Source organism: Calliopsis andreniformis, unplaced genomic scaffold, assembly GCF_051401765.1.
Source record: "Calliopsis andreniformis isolate RMS-2024a unplaced genomic scaffold, iyCalAndr_principal scaffold0022, whole genome shotgun sequence".
NCBI classification, from domain to species: Eukaryota; Metazoa; Arthropoda; class Insecta; order Hymenoptera; family Andrenidae; genus Calliopsis; species Calliopsis andreniformis.
Window position 1 is genome coordinate 7,204,081 of NW_027480432.1, and position 18,274 is coordinate 7,222,354.

The 18,274-nt window shown below is 37.3% G+C and overlaps 2 protein-coding genes across 7 annotated transcripts in view; both read right to left on the bottom strand.

Moving 5' to 3' along the window:
- The window catches only part of Dnt (tyrosine-protein kinase Dnt), a 29,967-nt gene extending 29,532 nt beyond the window's left edge, over positions 1-435 (bottom strand). The window contains exon 1 of the mRNA XM_076390585.1: positions 336-435. Within this exon, the coding sequence (XP_076246700.1) occupies positions 336-435 (100 nt within the window). The remainder of the gene's footprint in view (positions 1-335) is intronic.
- Positions 436-13,292: 12,857 nt separating this feature from the next.
- Positions 13,293-18,274, bottom strand: part of Asap (ArfGAP domain of ASAP) — a 45,923-nt gene continuing 40,941 nt past the window's right edge. For all 6 annotated transcript variants that reach the window (XM_076391628.1, XM_076391623.1, XM_076391627.1 and 3 more), the window contains one exon: positions 13,293-17,808. In XM_076391628.1, coding sequence (XP_076247743.1) covers positions 17,593-17,808 — 216 coding nt within the window. In that variant the 3' untranslated portion in view covers positions 13,293-17,592. The remainder of the gene's footprint in view (positions 17,809-18,274) is intronic.

The window sequence follows — 18,274 nt, forward strand, 5'->3', positions numbered from 1 at the left end:
TGTACTATTTATCAACCTTAAATTAAAGGGCTGGGTGGAAAAACTAGTCAGTTTCATTTTAAAAAATTCTACAATACTGACAAGCAACTAGTGAACATTAACATACATCAAAACCCCCCAAAAAGAGTCGTTGTTGCTAAACAGTACGACTGATCACTTTTTGGAGCTCACCATTTTCAATTCTGACCAATTTGCATCGATCCCCTCAAAATCTCCCAAAAGAAGCAATATCTTAGGTTTACTCGCCAACTTTGTACCATCTGCATCCACCACGCATCAGCCCAACAAGCTCCAAAACCCATCAGAAATAGCTGCAGTATACAATCTCCACTCACCCATTAGTTTCCGCACTTCAGCCTGGCTGAGGAAGAGGTTGAAGTAACTTGCACCTGGCCGCACCAGAACGGACAGCAACACCGCCAATTTTAGGAGCATCGCGTCCACCACGTGCTCAACCGGTCCACGTATAAACCAGCACCCGTAAACACGCGTCACGTTCCGCCGTAAACAACGTTAAAGTCTCCTGGCTCGGCTCATGATCCAGGACGATCGTAAATCCCCGCCGATTTCACGGGCCTAAGTGCACGTGACAGCACGCCGTTCCGGCAGCAGACGAAAATAAGCCGCCGCGATCACGGCCGTGGTGCTCGCGAGCGTGCTCGCCGTGTCGGATGGGGACGTTCTGACAGCTCTTGCCGCGTGTAACTCGGCTACGGTCGCGTAACGGCACCGTCGACGAGGCGCATTGACAGCGCACGTCGCTCCGACCGATGGCGCGGGGAAAACGACGGAAAGCGAGAGACTGGCCGCGGAGCGAGAGAATGCACGAAGGAGCGCGCGACGCGGACCTGCCTCGTGAAAGCCGCAACCAGTTGTGTGCTACGACCGCCATGGGTCGACCGAGGTCGAGGCAGCTTCGCCGAGCCGAAACCGCCCGAGTCGGACCGAATTCGACCGAGGTCCACCCACAAGAGACGCGAGCCAAGAGCGTCGCGGCGGTCGGATGACCTCGTCTTTCGAAGCACGGAGACTACGGAGGGACTGGAATCGGGATTCGCGAAGGGGCTGGCTGAAATTTGGCTTGGGGGATGCGGCGAAGGGGTTTTTTGGGATTCTAGGGAATTTTTGGTGCCTCTTTTAAGGGAGGATTCTGGGAGGAGGAGCGATGCTCGGCGGAGTTTTTAGCGCGCGCTTTTGTCTGCTTCGGTCGGATGTTACTTGTTGCATTTTCCACGGTGCATGCTGCATATGTGGTATGCAGCTATGCGGGTGGTTGCTTTTGAATTTTGAGACGGGGGTGGGGTTGCTGGGAATTGCGGTAAGAGGGTTGGGGAGCGTTGGAGAGCTGAAGGAGTCTCGATTTTTGAATTTCGTGGATCAGACTGTGGTATTGAGAATATTTTGAGGAAGTAGAGATTCTGTGATTGGGGGTTATTGGAAGCAGTGATTAGTGATTAGGTTCTTGAACTGGCTGATTTTTTAGAGTATACAGAGGGCAAGAGTGCTATAGTGCCAATTACTCTATGTTATATGATTACTGTGTTCCCCTTTTTATTTTCACATATGACAAAATATAATACTATTCGAATGAAAATATATAATTTTATTAAAAAAATATAAACGATAAAATTCTCTTAGTCATAAGCCAGTATTTTATTGTATCTTCCTATCTCAAATAAAAGCACATACATTTATACATATACAGGATGATCAGTTTAACTGGAAACTCTCTAATGAGTGTTGGCAGCACTTACAATGCTACAGCATTTACAATAAATGCTGTCAACACTCATTAGAAGGTTTCCAGTTAATCACTCTGTTTTATATATATATATATATATCTACTGAAGATAAATATTCATACCGTTTTCGAAGAGTAATCCTTCTGTTGAAATAAGGATTATAGAACACCTGTATCTCTTCAACAGCAAACAAACAGCCCTATCTCCACTTTCCCTATTTCAACATCTCAATCTTATATTTAATCGACGAAGAATCGACTGTAATTTCTGTCTTTATCATTTACATAATTTGAGACGTATCATGGCTGGCAAGAACGCCCACGTAGGGCTACGACTTGCCTTCTTCTTTTTACCCTTCTAGTCTATCAAAGCTTGATTACTGAACGCCGTTATTACGGACGAAAGACTAAAAGAAGGCAGACGATCTTGTCTCACGGGGAAAAAAGGCAGAACAAGATGCAGTATAAAAAAGGGTGGGTCGGGGAAGACAGGACTCGTTTTGTAAATTTGCGGTTGATTGAAAAGCTCACGAGGAGCAAAAGGATGAGATTCCCGTGGACAAGGAGAAAAAATCTGATTGCTCTGTTGTGCGATGACCACCATAAGAAGCACTTCAGGAAAGCGTTCATGTATCGACTGATCTGGAACTATTGATGCTTGGTAGCTCGTAAGAAAGGCAAATTAGTTCCATCAACCTCCTCTCTCATCTCCATTTTCTCCTCTTTAAGTATTTACTGTGCACCATTAAATCTTAAGGCATCATATCGTCGAAGTTATTGTTATTTCGCATTTCTTGCGTATGTGAAAACGACAATAAAATATGAAATATTATTTATCGATAAATACCTCGTAACTTTTAATAATTTATTGCTTATGAGGTAATAAATCAAGTTCCGAGAAGTGACTAACTAGCTTCCTACCTATTATGTACGTTTAAATGTACAGAGTGCTTCAGAGTTTAAACTTGCAGAAAGCTATTTAAATAATAATTCAATATCCTTTATTTCTAGTACAGAATTCAATTTCTATGTGTTCCGTATTTAATTTATGACATTTTAATGTGAAATTGTATTATGTACCTATCAATACAGATGATATTTGTAGTTCAGCATTTCCTATATTGTTAAATATACGAGGAAGTAGATTTTTCGGCTAAATCCTCTTAAAATTAATAAGCTTTTATAATCTACTTAACAAATAAAGTACCGATATTGCTGAATTAATTTTTAAAGTATGAATAAAAATCTTTTCTAAAAATCAAATATTTTTTAATAATGACAATTTTCCACAAATAGTTTTATCAGTCATTGGATATTCATATAAATAATAAAATTTCAAATTTGTAATAAAATGAATAAAATGCATTCAACACTTTTCACAATTCTTCATTGCACTGAGAAAATCGTTTCACTTCAATTTCTCCTCTATCACACAGCCACGATCTTATACACAGTGGTAAAAATTCTTGTGGCGATATTTTTACCAGCAAACACGTTGCGAATACAATGTACAATATAAAGGGCTGTAATGTACGGTAGCAGATATCGTAGCGAGGACATCGCCGCCCGTGCCGTGAAGCTCCATTTAATCTAGAGCAAATACAGGGCGCTTCGCTTAAATCAAGAAAGAGTCAAGAAGAGAGAACAGTCTCCTTTGTCGGTTCTAATCTGAACAAACAGTCGTATATCACGATGGTATCGTCCAGATTCTTGTTTCATCCGCATTTATCCTTAGCTGCGAAAGATTTGAGAAGAGCAAAAATATCTTTGAACCTCTGCATCATATTGTAGAATATTCATGTTTTCTGATATTTGCTTAACTCATTTTTTAGTAACCCAGAAAATAGGTATCACCTTTAAAGTACTTAACAGTATCGACTATAGTCCTGTTACAATGCAAAATTCAGTCCCCTATTAACACAAATTAATGCAACACTTCGACCTCTAATAAACTTTGCCCGCAAACCCTCGAAAGACACTCAGCTTTCCAGCATACCATTAACCTCCCTCACACGACTGCGCTTTTCCAATGGATCTCGCCTAATAATGCATCATTAGGGGCGCATAACGACGCGACTTTTCAATAGACCGCCGTTTGGCCTCGAACGAAAGCTTTGATGCGCAGTCGGCGAAACCGCGGCTCGCCTATCAGGAAGGAAGAAACGGCGTTTCTCTGCTTATCCTGAAAAAGCTCGGGGCACTATCACGCGTGTAGGTTCCCGCTTTGAAAAGCTTTCTTTGCTCGATCGTGGCGCAGTCTCCAATTAACGTTTCCCGCTCTGTCAAAAGGACCGACGGTGAGTCGTAAAGTGGATTAAAGCGTGCTCCGTTTGCTACCGCCTTTTACAACATTTACGAACGCGCAGGCGTGCACGTACACGATGTTTGTTCCTTGTGAGCAGTCGGTGCCGACTCTACCCGCCTGTATTCTTACTCCTCGCGCGATTTTCTAGGCGCATTCAATCCGCTGACATGCAAAAACCTTCCCCAGCAGAGCGTAGACAGCGAGGCTCAAGGAAAATACGTATTGACCAGTTTAATTTGCGATTAATGAGACAGGAACGTTCCTACGTTTCAATTGAGCTTTGTGCGTCCTTTAGGTCGTTTGCATACATTCCCTGCGCGTTTAACTTTTACGTTTACGAGCCCTTTATTTCTGCTTAAGCTTCCTCAATGACAGAAGTGGAATACCGTGTTTGAGCGTCTTTGGGCTATTATTGATAATTGTTAGAGGCTTGTCAAGAGTGTATTGAGGACAATGGTGGAGCTAGAAGTTATTGAGTATTTTAGAAAGATCATCTTTTAATGACAGAACATGTTTGTATGTGGATGAACTTTGCATATGGAAATGAAAATTATATTACTATTAAGTATGTAAGACAGTTCTGTTCTTGAAATTACAGTAGGATGACCTGTATTTTTTTTTAAAGAAATGTGGAATCTTTTTCCAATTCAGATTGAACTAATTTTCCTCAAGCAGAAGATTATTTGCAAAAGACACAAAAATATGAAGAAATACTGTAGTATATATGAATCTAGGTCATCCTTGTTTCTCAAAATCAGATTGGTCGTCAGACCGATCCCATGATCGTGCAAAGGGGTGAAAGCAGAAATTACAGTAGGCCACAGATACAAGGGGGCGAGAGGAAAAATAAGAAGATGTAGATAAAAAGAGCTGGCTGCACGTTGGACTAACAAGACTCAGGACTCAGAAGCTATTATCATAATTGTGGGCTGCAGGCAGCGGCTGTGCCCACAAACCAGAATGCCTCTTGTCTCATCTACCTTCGTTCTCTCTTTCTTCTCCATTGCGCTCTTCTTCCTCCACTTCTTCCTCCTCTTCTTCTCCTGCCTCGACTCTTTTTTACTCAAGCCTTCGTACTCTCGTATTTTGCGCGTCTCTTCGCTCGTCTTTTGCACGTGCTAGAGACAAATGGATCGACCTATACCACTTAACTTCCACGCGATTTATCTTCGTGTCGATTAAAATAACTGTGCAACATATTCGAGACTCTCGAGCAGATGAAGTATTGCTTATCAAAGCCAATGTATCGAAATATTTATGGACCTTATATATGAGACAGTGATTCTAATTTATACCAACGCAAGTCTGGAATCTGAAATAAAAGCTGAGTCCTTAAAAGTATTGAGAAACTCGAAAATACGTACAGAAAGCGTCTATTCAGAAACAGTGCTGAAATCCAAGATGTAATGTCTCTCGACCATGGTTTTATTCTCCTGTATCTTTACTTCCCTTGATTACATGGCGGAGTACAAGATCCTTCCAGCCTCCGCGCTTTTCTGCTTCCATTTCAAGAAATGAAGAGATACAGTGCAAAAGGACGTCAAATGTCGGCACGATTCTTCTAAACCAAGTTCTTGCGAAAGGCTCTTCTCATCTTTCAAACACTCATCGCTGCTGACTCTCTATAATAAAAATAATCCACGTGCCCCATTTGGATAAAACACAATGCTAACAAGGCGAATTTATACATTCCATAGCCTAGAAAATTAAAAAAGTCCTCACGATTCGTTTCGTCCCATTTGTTGCGAGGGACCGTTCCAAAACGACAGAGAAGACAGAAGCTGGTTACGTGCACGAAAACCCATTCCAAGTTGATCGAATTCGCGGAACCAATTACACAGAGTGATGTACACATTCATTCTTTTTGCAAAGAAATCAGCGATATTGAAGGAAGAGTCGTCGCAAAAACGTCTCGCAATTAGCAACTTCACCTAACAGTTCTGCCTTTTAAAATTTACAGCTCCTGCCGAGATGAACTTGGCAAACTATTCCTTTTTTTCCATCATCGAATACACACGTCTTTCCCAACGTTCGGGCAACTAACAAAATTGGAATATCGTAATTTGATCACATATTAAAAATCGGCAGACTAATTGGCCCTTCAGTCCTCGGGTTTTATTTGAAATTTCACGGTGCGAGTTCCGAGCAAACGAAACACGCGGCCGATTTTCTGTTTAATCTTTCAGTACCTATCATACTTCACCTTGCATCCTCTAAGTGGCGTGGCTAAATTGTTTTTTTTCTTTTTCTTTTTTTTTTACATTTCTTCTCGTGTGTTCTTTCAACGAGAGATGCCAGGGGCGTGTATGTTTGTTTATCCTCGGTGTACCCTATTATTAGGGGCCGCTGCTCCTTGAAAACCGAAGGGCCCACGCGGATATTCGGGCCTGGCGAGACGATCGCGCATCCCCTGTCCTCTTCCATATCTCTCCTTCCGCATCGTCCGTCTCCTTTCCCTTCTCCCGACGTTTCCCTCTTGCTCCAGTCCCTCGTAAGAGCAGCTCGAGATGAAAAGGATAGGCAGATAAATTTGAAAGGGCTCCTCTCCAGCGGGGCTCTTGCCTGCCTTTCTGGATTCTGATTTAGACTCCACCGCATTTTAATTTATCCTCGGCTATCGCGTCGATTATAGAGACGCCTATTCGCGGAGAAGACGATCTTCTTCATTGTGTACTTCTCTATCCTAGTCTCTTGCTGAGACTAGGAACTGTTTACGAGTATGGTCTTGTTATGAGGTTGTTTACTGTATTTGAGAATACTTTGACGTGAGTTTTATTTTTGTGTAATTTTATTGAGAAGATGGGAAAATGCTGATAAGGACTTGAATGTGCTTTAGAAGTGTCTCGATATGAAATTATAATTCCTCAAGAAGCTATGACTATAGCTGGGATGATGTATATGTATGATTATGAAAATTCTTGTGTATTTCAATGTTTGTATTAGTTATGTTGATTTGTGAGATTGAGCTATGTGAGGTTCTTGCAAAATTGCAAAATTCTTTTTCTGTAATGGTTATAACCTATGAGCTACTTTAATCAACATCTAAAATATAGGATTTATATTTTCAGAAAGAAGAAAGGACATTAAACAAATTTTTTGACCTAAAAATAGGGATTCAAGGCGACTCGAGTCCATAAGACAGCATTGAAGCTGAAAACATTAAATACCAGTATCTAAAGAAACTCACAAATGTGACTTAGGTCCTTTTACCTTACATCCACAGTTATAAGGTTTACACCACACGAGAATTACATTACATGAGAATAACATTAAATGTCAGTTAGTACAAATAAGAAAGTGTAAGTATTTCATGCATTTCATGCATGTCCAATAACATGAAAGTGTCCAAATACTAATGCACGATAGTGTACACAGACACTTTCTCAAGAATGACAGATATTACCACCCAGAGTCTGTTCCCATAAGATAAATCTAAATTAACAGTTGCCGAATATTGCTCGCGGTTGGAGTTACACATCAGTCCCCCTTTTTTCACGCGATACTGTTTTCGTGGGATCCTTCATCTACTCCCCCCGAATGCACAATGCGCTGCTGATGACATATCCCGGAGGTGCCGCGGTTGAATATTGTCTGTTTGCACGGACGACACGTGACAAAGCGACGGGGACAGCTAACGCATGGCCACACCCTAAGCGTGTTATTTGTTTAATTTAACAGTATTGTGATGCAGTGTTTTCGTTAAAGGTACGCTCGATTTATTTCGCCCGTGCCTATTTCCTGCATTTTTAACGTGGGAGAAAACAGAGACGAGAGACCAACGCCAGATTGTATGACATACGTAATCATATGAGTTATTTATGGGTTTATATGTACGTATCTTAATCTAGAATTATTGTAGGTCTTCTATAGTATTGCTGTGCAAATATGAAGAATTATGCATGTTAAGAATTTGTTGTGTGAGTAAGTAATGATAACTTATCAATTTTTGTTGAGTTAGTTGAGATTTAGGAATCTAGAGTTATTCTAGAGGCCAAAAATTGCATTTTGTGACTATAAAATGTAATAATATTGAAAGATTCGGAGTAAAAACTAGTCAGCTCCATTTTTTAAAATTTTCCTTTATTAAAAAGAAATTACTGAGTACTAAAATATATTAAAATCCTCAGAAAAAATCGTTTTTTGCTAAGAAAGTGGAACAGACCGGTTTTTGCAGTGCAGTATTCAATTATTAATATACTTTTCCAATTTATCTTATAAATTTTCTTATTATAAAACCTGCAGGATGCTTCATAACAGGTATCAGAAAATTTAAAGAATGATTTTACATGTCAAAATAGGACAAAAATCAAGAAAAATAAAATTGCCTTTGGAGCTTTGTTTCAGTTATTAATTGTTGCAAAAATTTCGTGACTTGGGACTTATTCTACTACCAGAAATCATTTAGTCAGATCAGACATCAGACACAGTAAAATCAGTAGAATAAGTCTCAAATATAAAACAATAAACAAAAATTATTTATCCACAATATACACATATACAATATGAAAGTTACTTACACTTACAACGATGCAGAAATTAACTTTGCAATCTAATTCAGCGAAGAAATTGTTGAAATTGTCACACTGCAAGAAAATATTACAAACGTATTTAAAATTTGGAATAGCAACACTATAGACATCTAATGGCAACGTTTGTGCTTCCATTGGAAAAGTTTAGTGTAATAAAAATGCACTTACTTATAAATCTAAAAATCCAGTTTCCTTGTAGAGATTTTACAATTAATTACATAATGGTGTAGCATAAAACAATTATTTATTTACTAATGCACAAGCGTTTCAAAAATTTAATGAATTCCACAAAAACTAGAGATCCACTTCCCAACAGAGTTAGCCGTGCCACTGGGCTTTAGCTGAAGACTAGCGCCACCTAGCGGCACTACTTTCGAACTAATATCTTCGTTTACAACCCAGAAAAAAAAGGATTTTAATTGGGAATGATACAATAAATAAAGATTATTCATTAGAATAATAAACTTCGCAGTTTATATACTGTCTACTCCTCAGAGATTATAAATTTATCTCTTCTCCTGTTATTATTACCAATTTCGGTGGCCATGACTCCATTCATGGCTATTCAAATTGCGCGCGGCGTCATTCCCTCTGTGGACGCCTTGGAGGTCGGACGTGCATGCATCGTTCATCATGTTAAACGTATTTAATTCTATTTCTAGCGGCTTCTGAACGATTTTAAAGGTATGTATTCTTAACTTTAACATATTATTGTCTATTTTATAAGAAATTAACTTTGATCTCAATGAATTTAAGACACAATTCACATATGAAGAGTTCGTAACCCTCATTGTTCAAATGCACAGTTCGCCAACAAATTATTTTGTATTTTAACACACATACATTATCTATTTATTATATCTGGCTGAATTAAGAATAGTTAATTATAGTTTTTAATACTGCTGATGCAGTTTTGTTAGAATCGTTAAAATTCTTTGACTTGTATGGAAGTATTGGTGAATATATTTCTATTCTGTGTTCACTAATTTGTTTTACAGTAATAAATTTAAGTAATTTTAGTGAATTTCGAATGCCATTTTTATTTTCACAATTTGTTTAACGATGTTTAGTTTCTGTATACTGTATTTTCTTAAATTTCATATTCTTTTATATCACCTGATGAATCCCAAGCCATGTTTAATGGCGCCAAAATTCAAGCGACACTTTAGACATTTTTGCAAAAGTTAATAAAATTTATTAACTTATGACACATTTTGTCGACTACAGATACATTTTTATTAATTCTGAAATGAAACAGGGTTAGGATATAATGTGTTTTTTTAATTTTTGGTGTATTTTCATACTGTTTGTTATAGTCAGAGGATAGAAGATCACAAACGAGTCAAATACGATACTATCGTAACTCGAATGACGTTCTTGCGATTCTCGAAGGTGCGTGCGCAGCCTCTTCGAATGGAAGGACGCCGAAGTGCACAACCGATCGCAGAGGTAAGTTTTTCATTATTTTCTTTGATATTATTGCAAAATTTATTGGATTTTTGTATGTTTTTATAAAATATGAGAGGCTGTCGTATTATTACACAGTAGAATTATATCTATCCTTCTATATATTTTCGTATTTGTTGAAAAATTCACATGCAGTCTATAAACGGTCAAAAAGACAAATATATAGAATACAAATTAAAAAAAATTCTACGTAATAATGCACAACCAAACTAGTCTTTTATTATCTTTGAGTCCCTTTTATGACTTTACACATCCCTTTTTGTTGGGAATTTTTTTCAAAATTACCAAGTATACATATTGCAAACATTCCGTATTTAATTTCTAGTTTGCAACATAAATTACAGCAATGGCTGGCGTCTCCCCACTATTTTATGCCCATTGGATACCTGGGGCAAACGAAAGGTCATTATTTATTTAGTGAAAATTTATACTTAGAAAATATTTAAATTGTTTTATGTGGCTTCTGCATTGTAATATTTGCAAAATACCTCAGCTTTATGCAATATACTTGTAAAATATATACTTGTATATATTTAACTATCTTAATTTTAAAGATATGTATATGCTCTTTCTTTTTTTTACAGAGTCCTAGTTATTATTGAAAGTAAAAAAATGAACACTCAAAAGAAAAAGGATTTTTTGCGTTTAGTAGAATTGTCATGATATAGTAGCCGCGTGCAATGCGGTTTTAATTTTGTTTAGTGTTTGTTTTGATTGTATAGGACAAGTTGGTCCAAATGTAAAGTCCATTCAGATTTTAGGTACACGCGATATTAGAGTCAGTGTTTATTTTCGTATTACAAATAATTCTAGAGCTACGGGCAAGCTTTTATTTCTTAGTCTATTATTTTTACTTTTTTTCTTTGAGACGCTTGATACATGTATTTGTACTTAGAGTCAGTGACAATATGTTCCTATGTTGGCGAGCTCTGGCGCCGGAAGGAGAAGAATAATGTAAGTATTATTTACTTTCGTTAAAATTTTAAGTAAAACGTAGAGTATAGAATTGAAAATTTGAAAGTAAGAAAAGTGATTTTTCAATATTTCCTTTTTGTTTTATTGCAGGCCCAGCAGACACCCCCTGGGTAATTCGTCGAGCTGCCTTCATCCCGTGGGTGTTAAGGTAACGCATGTTTATGGTTCCTCTGGTCATTCAATCATGTCGTAGGACACAAAGGTCCTAAGCGGCACGAGTGACTGGTTGTATTTGTTGTATTTGCTGTTTTGCGAGCATAGTGACCGCGGTTATAAATTTATACTCGTGAGTAGTAACATATTTTTTGTGTGTTTCTTAATTCAGGCTAGGGTCTTCTTGTACGTCGCGTTTTTTAGTAAAATATATGTATATATTTTCTATTTTATAATGTGGTTGCACGAATATTCATCATTGAAAAGATTCAGATATTAATTTTAAAGACAACCAAATAATAATATATAAAATAAAGTGATATGAGAATTTCCTCTGTACAAAAGCTCGATAGTGTAAGAAAAATGTACGTTCTAAGTATCTCATGTACAAGAAGACATTTCGCGACGGGTGCAATTCGTTGTCAAATATTGAAAATGAATGTAAATTTTTCTTTTTTTATAAAAACTTTACTTTGACAACGGAATCGCCCGAGATTGATTAAAAATTTCAAAGTTTCTGAAATAGAATTTTTTGTAAAATAAAGAATAGAGTCTTTTTTATCTTGATAGAGAGAATTTTACGTAGAGCCATTTTTAATAAAAAGAATTTTAGTAGAGCCTTTTCCTTGCTGAAATTCATACAAATTCGAGTCCTTACTTTTGCTAAAGAATTTAAAAAAAAATAGAATCATTTGAATTAAAAAAGAAAGATACTAGACCGCTACATTCTCTATTATGTATTAATCACTGTTTCTAGTTCAGGATTTTCAGGTACCAATCCCGTACCCATTGCCTTCGACTTACTCACGTGCCCAGGTGCTTCTTGGGTAGGTGGAGGCAAAGGGGCACGATGACTTAGTTCATAAGATTTTAATGAAATTTCTCAGCGACTGGCACTGTGTTAGTGTATCGTGCACGACGTATTTTCCACTCGTGTGTGTGTATGTGGTTAGGCTGTGGAATTGCGTCGATTCTTCTTCGAACTAGCATTCACGTGTACATATTCCATTTCTACTCATGCTAACATAGTATATACTTCACAGAATATGTGCACGTATAAAGTAATAATAATTACACAAAGTGTGTATTATAGTCCAATCACTATAGCATACAAACAGCAAATTCTTACATGATACCCAATCATTTCTTGCTATTTATCTAAATTTGCATTCGTACGCAATGGTCGCTAGCCTTTGCCAGTCGATTTCAGGAAAATGGTACGTACTTTAGAGTGTGATTGTTGTGTGCCAAACTCGGGTGACGGAGGCGTCCCGGGACGTTCTCCCTAGTCTAGGCCCTTGCACCCGGGTGTCATGTGTGAGAACCGTGGAGTGAAAGAGTCGGGGGTGGGGGGTCGTGGGCATTTGTTGTGATTGTCTTTTTGCCATTTTTTAAATACAGGAGAGGGGGATCAAGTAGATAGGTAGGTAGTTTACCTTCTGGTGTGAATGTTAGATGTAAGTAGGTAGGGCTGGGGCAGGTCATCACAGTCTCTTTGATCGGGTAGGCGTGTTCTCGCGTGATGACTTGTTTCTGGGGTAATCCATTTGAAGGGACAAGGTGAAGCTGGCGCGATGGAGCATGTCATTGCCTCAGTTTTGCTCTTGGCTCTTCAAATTCAGCGACATTGCACTAGGGTCGCTGGGCCGCGGTCGGAAGGATAGGTCGAACGTTGTGCCTGAGATTAGGTACGTGTTCACGAACAGAAATTTCCTGGGAGTCCTAGACTTCCTCGCAATTGCTGGTCATGTTCTCGTGCTTTACCCTAGCTTGAGAATTAGTTCGTTCTCAATGTGATGGGGAATCTCGAGCCTAGAGCTAAGTTTCAGCTGGGTAGACTACCCGAAGAAAGAAGCTGAAGAGTCCCTGCAAGAATGGGAAACTACTAATGGCTCGCCATCCTTGGATGGGGAGTCATTCTTGTTACTACTTTGTCACTATGCTTGCTTTAGCTTTGTAGTAATAGTAATTTGATTTAGCTTATTTGTCTATGTGTTTTTTAAATATTTTTCTCCTCAGGCTTTATAGAAGCTGCATCATATATTATCATAAATTATGATTACTTTTTAGGAGGTTGTTAATTGTGTGGGTCTTTGAACGCACAGAAAATGAAAGAGAGATCTTCTGGTTCTCTAAATGATATTTATTTCTGATACATTTCAGAGTTGTGAACCGCCCAAGAGACAACTCTGTGACGATTTAGCCGCAAAGAATACAGTAAATGTTAACACATTACCGTTCATGTAATATCAATATTTAGACCTGCTTCGATGCCATCGAAGGCTGCATCTAAATAGATGACTTGTGTCTGATTATCGTTCTTTTTAGTAGCACAGTATTATTAGGTACGTACACGTAGGTAAACTTAATAATATAACGGCACATTATATCTGGATTGGATCTGGCTTTTAAAATGCCAGGAATACGAGGAATTTCTTTCGTACTCTTATTTTAGAAATCCATTCTTTATGAAACGTATAATCACGTACCTACTTAAGGTGTGTTTCCGTACCTAGGGTAAGTAACTACAGAATAATAATAAATACTTATCTATTAAATGCGTAAAGTATAATAAGTTTAGAGGAAAAAGTTCATGTTTACAGTTGTTGCTTTTCGCTAGAAACTTAATCTGGTAATACATTGATTTGTGGTTGAAAACTAGGACAGGATAATTTGAACAGATTAGAAACTTTTGGTTATTTATGGACTCCATGATATTATTTAAAAAATACTCTTCACGTACAATTTAGAATATTTTTGCAAATAAGAATTTAGAAATAGAAAAAGGAAATATCCTATTTTGGACAATAAAAATTATTTTATATTTTCTTTCTTTTTTTTCTTTTATGAAATAATTATTTCAAAACACTTCTTCACAGTAACTATATGATTTTCAACTTGAATTGTTAATATGTAAAAAATTTGCAGTATTGAATTTTTAAAAATTAATTTAATTTCTCATTAGCATTATACATATAGACAAAATAAATTAATTCAATGAATAGTTGTAATGGAGAATTAATACAAGAGAAACATTTCAATTAAAACGAAAGTCTTCTTAGCATTTCGAGTAAAATAAACCGAGTTATTTTATTTAAAATAAATATATCGACGAACAAAAAAGTTAAGTCTCCTTTACAAAAGAAAATTGCATATGAGAACATACAGAGGTAATTTTACTACGAGAAGTTCAAAATAGAAATACTATATTTAATAATATAATTTAATAATAATTATATGACAGAACATTTTAATACTACATTATATTTTTTGGTAAATAACTGTGCATAACCACAGTTCCTATGTTTAAATAATTAGAACCATAAAGATCTGCATTAAAAGAAATTCCACTCAACTTCACTTACATTTAGTCCAAGAGTATATTCGTAACACAAGTTTCACGCGAAAAGCAACGATCATTTACATGACTCCATTTTTTAAATATATCCGTATAATACATGTTTAAAATGTTACGTTATCGTTTACTGTATGCTTAATAGTATAAACATCAATTCTTTCTCTCCCCCATCTCGCTTATTTACTCTATACACATATATACACTGACCAACATTATCATCTGTGTTCTTTTAGCATCGATCAGCCTGGCACTGCTGTGGACGCGTCAAAGATTACAAAGACGATATCATAAACGAAGTTAAAGGCAGCTTAATGCTAGATGGATTAGACTGTTTTTCATTTTTTTTTCTTTCTTGTTTAATTACAGATTGGCATTACACAGTGACGTGATTTGAAATCAAAGTTACGCCGAACCCTGTTTTTCTCTTATTTTCCCTGTTAGAAGCGCGTATCTCTAGGTACATAATATCCATAAATCCATGAAACTACGAATTAGATCAGTATACATCTTCATCATGGCTTAACAAGAATCGCTTTGAGTCGTCCGCAATTAGAAAGCTCCATTAAATTTTCCTCATTGTTCGTTTCCGCCTGCCACGATCAGTACATTGCACAGATAGACGTGCTGGGGGAAAAAGATCAGGGGACGTTAAGAAGAAAGGCATTTCTTCTTGAAATATTTCGGTTCTGCGGACTTGTCAAAACGTATATCGTTATCCTTCGCGCGTAATACCCTCGCTACTCGAAACGTTAATACTAATTAACAGTAGTTGTCCTTATAAAAGCTTTGTCCGTTTCGTTCGAGTAAAACAGTAAAACGTTGCAAGCCTAGCCTAATTATACGTAAGAAATAACGCCGTTCCGAGGACTTTACTTTTTCTTTCTCATTTGCAACAGCGAACTAGACGTTTCTTAAATTCTTTTCTCTCTTTCTACTTTAAGTAACGATACTAGATTTTATTCGAAATCCCGAGTCGACAAAAAGTAGAGTCTCGGAGACAGTGTTGGAGAAAATATTAACTCTATTCCGATTTCGACTAGGCAGCAGACACGGTCCTCAGTTGACCGTCGATTCACGCTTTTCTTTTCCCTCTCATCCGAACCGATCGAACGATACAAATAGAACGCGTGAGTAGCATTCACAACAATATATTTGGCGACGTTCCGGAAATGTTTAAATACAAAAGAATCAAGTGCACAGTTCACCATTGAAAATAAAGCAAATGGAAAGCTGTACTTGGAATAAAATCAACTGGCTGCTGGGTACTGTCGAAGATCTTGTGTGCTTTCATGCAAATTGGCAATGTAATCAGCAGTCGGTTAATTGTATTACAACTTACAGCAACCATAACGATCGCAATTAAATTTACAATCATCACCTAGAGGAGTTACAATCCCGTAGATAAAAGAGTTAAACAGCTTTGCTTTTCCCTTTTGCAAACATCTTTCTTTGGTCTCGTGTATGTATATTTGAAGTAAAATAAAAAATACATTTCAATTCGCTTCCGGTGCATAATCATCGAATCGCACGTACATCTCTAGACTTCATCCATTTCTTCAATATCCTTCTTCATATACTTAATGACTAATAAACCTCTAATTTCGATAATTTTATTTCACAATATATCGTGCATATACGCATATATAAATATATTGTGAAATATGCGTGGTGTATGTACGTGTAATTATGTATGTACTAACAAATAATATGGCATTACAAAAAATGTACATAAAATTGTAACGACACGTGATTCTTAATATCGAATACGCTAATAATACTATCGGTGTCATGCAATATTAATGTCACGATTTCGTCCTTACCGAGGCAAGGACCAATTAAATATCCCTAGATTTATCCCTTTAATTACGTTTTCCTACGACGAGAATCTCTACGAGTTTCTTCACATCTGGAACGCGACTGTATAGAATATATTCACCATTGGCAGTACGGAAAAGAAGTATGCATCAAATACTTAAGACATGCGACAAATTTAGAGGTTGAATATTAATTGTCTCCACTCTCGCTCAGTTACCACGCATGCATAAACAGGCACACACGTAACACGCACTTCTCTCTATACTTAAATTGTGCATGTTTATTGAACGTAAATTCTTATCTCGAATAACGAATACCTCTTCTACCTAGTAGAATCGATACTAGCAGCAAGATAAACCAGTATCCGCTCTGCTATAGTTCTCGTTACGAGTGAAATTACAGCGCCACGTACAACGGTACTGCTTAACATAGAATTTGTTCATTAACCCGATTCTGTAATACTAATAATTTATATACTGAAATATATCTTATATCACATTTTTAGCATCGGCCTTGAAACCGTGTAACGCCCCCAGTCTTCCCCATTAACCCTAAGTCTTGCCAGACTTCCCCTCAACGCACGCACAGTTTGCTGCTTTTTGATCATATTCCTTAGAACACGTTTGCTTGACACCCAGATTGTTTTCGTGAGAATATGAAACAGGTTCTACCTTTAGGAAAGGTGTTTCCTTAGAAAAACAATTGTGTCTTTACAGTATTAGCTCGTTATAAGCTCATTACTCTATATACTATATCCTGAAGTTACTTGAAGCAAGTTTAGAGTTGCTCGTTGTACTCTCTTTCAGATATAACTGGATTACAAGTATACGAGTTGACTTCAGAAATATCATTCATATATTCTTCAATGAGTCTTGAACCTACAGCAAGGAAGCGCTGTAGCAATGTTTTTCTCTCTTTGATTCCAAGCCAGCACGCTCTGACAGAAGTTCAATTGCTGTTTTCATGTCTCAGTGTCTGTGAGAGAACATGATTGCCAGGTTTAATATTCTTCTGTGAAGGTGAAGAACCATTCTCTTTGATTAAAAGGAGTTGAGTTGTTACAAAGGTTCCAATTTGAAGAGCCTTCTAGAATTGGTAGTATGAGCAACATAAAGTCTGGTGTCAAGAAGCGTCATTTCCTCGCTCAATCCTTCGGTTTCCTCATCCAAGATTTTCTGCCGAGGCTAGCAACGCTCAAAGTGCTGGCAGTACTGGTAACACTTGCCAATGAATTCAGGCTTACCGAATGTTAATCTTGTAACATGTGAACGAAACTGATTGGGAACATTCCTCTTCTTTCTGGTGCTCGTTCGAGGGCGCCCTCCATCCAGTTGTCGTCGTCGGTGTGTTCATTGGTGACGATAATGATTTCACCTTCCCGGAAAGACAACTCGTCCTCGTTATCAGCCTCGCAGTCGTATAGAGCTCGACAACGCCGAAAGCCATTCAGGGTCGATGCAGTTGGCTAAAAAGGAAATTAACAAAGATAACAGTTAGAATGGTCACTGATGTATACGTCCATTTTAATTTTCCATGGACGAAGCAAGCACTCTTTCAACTCATGAGAGCATTGAGAGACGACTGCAACGAATGTAAAGAATGCTTCCTTAAGTCACGAGGACAGCTAAATTGGAAATTCTAGAGAAAGGTAGAAGGATGATAGTTTCTTTCCAAGAGTATATGTAGATCGTGCATGGTCAATATGTTTTAGTATGCTTTTCTCTTGTTTTAATAGATCATGCATGTAGAGAACTTTTTTTTGAAGAATATAAGATTGTATTGAAATGTTAACACATTGTGTACGATAGTTTGCTCATATGATTTCTGGCTCAATGCATAGAATTATTCAGAATCTTCAAACTATATTATTTTAAGTTTGAAAGATACTCTTTGAGCAACAAAAATTGAACATAAAAATAAAGAACTTTGTG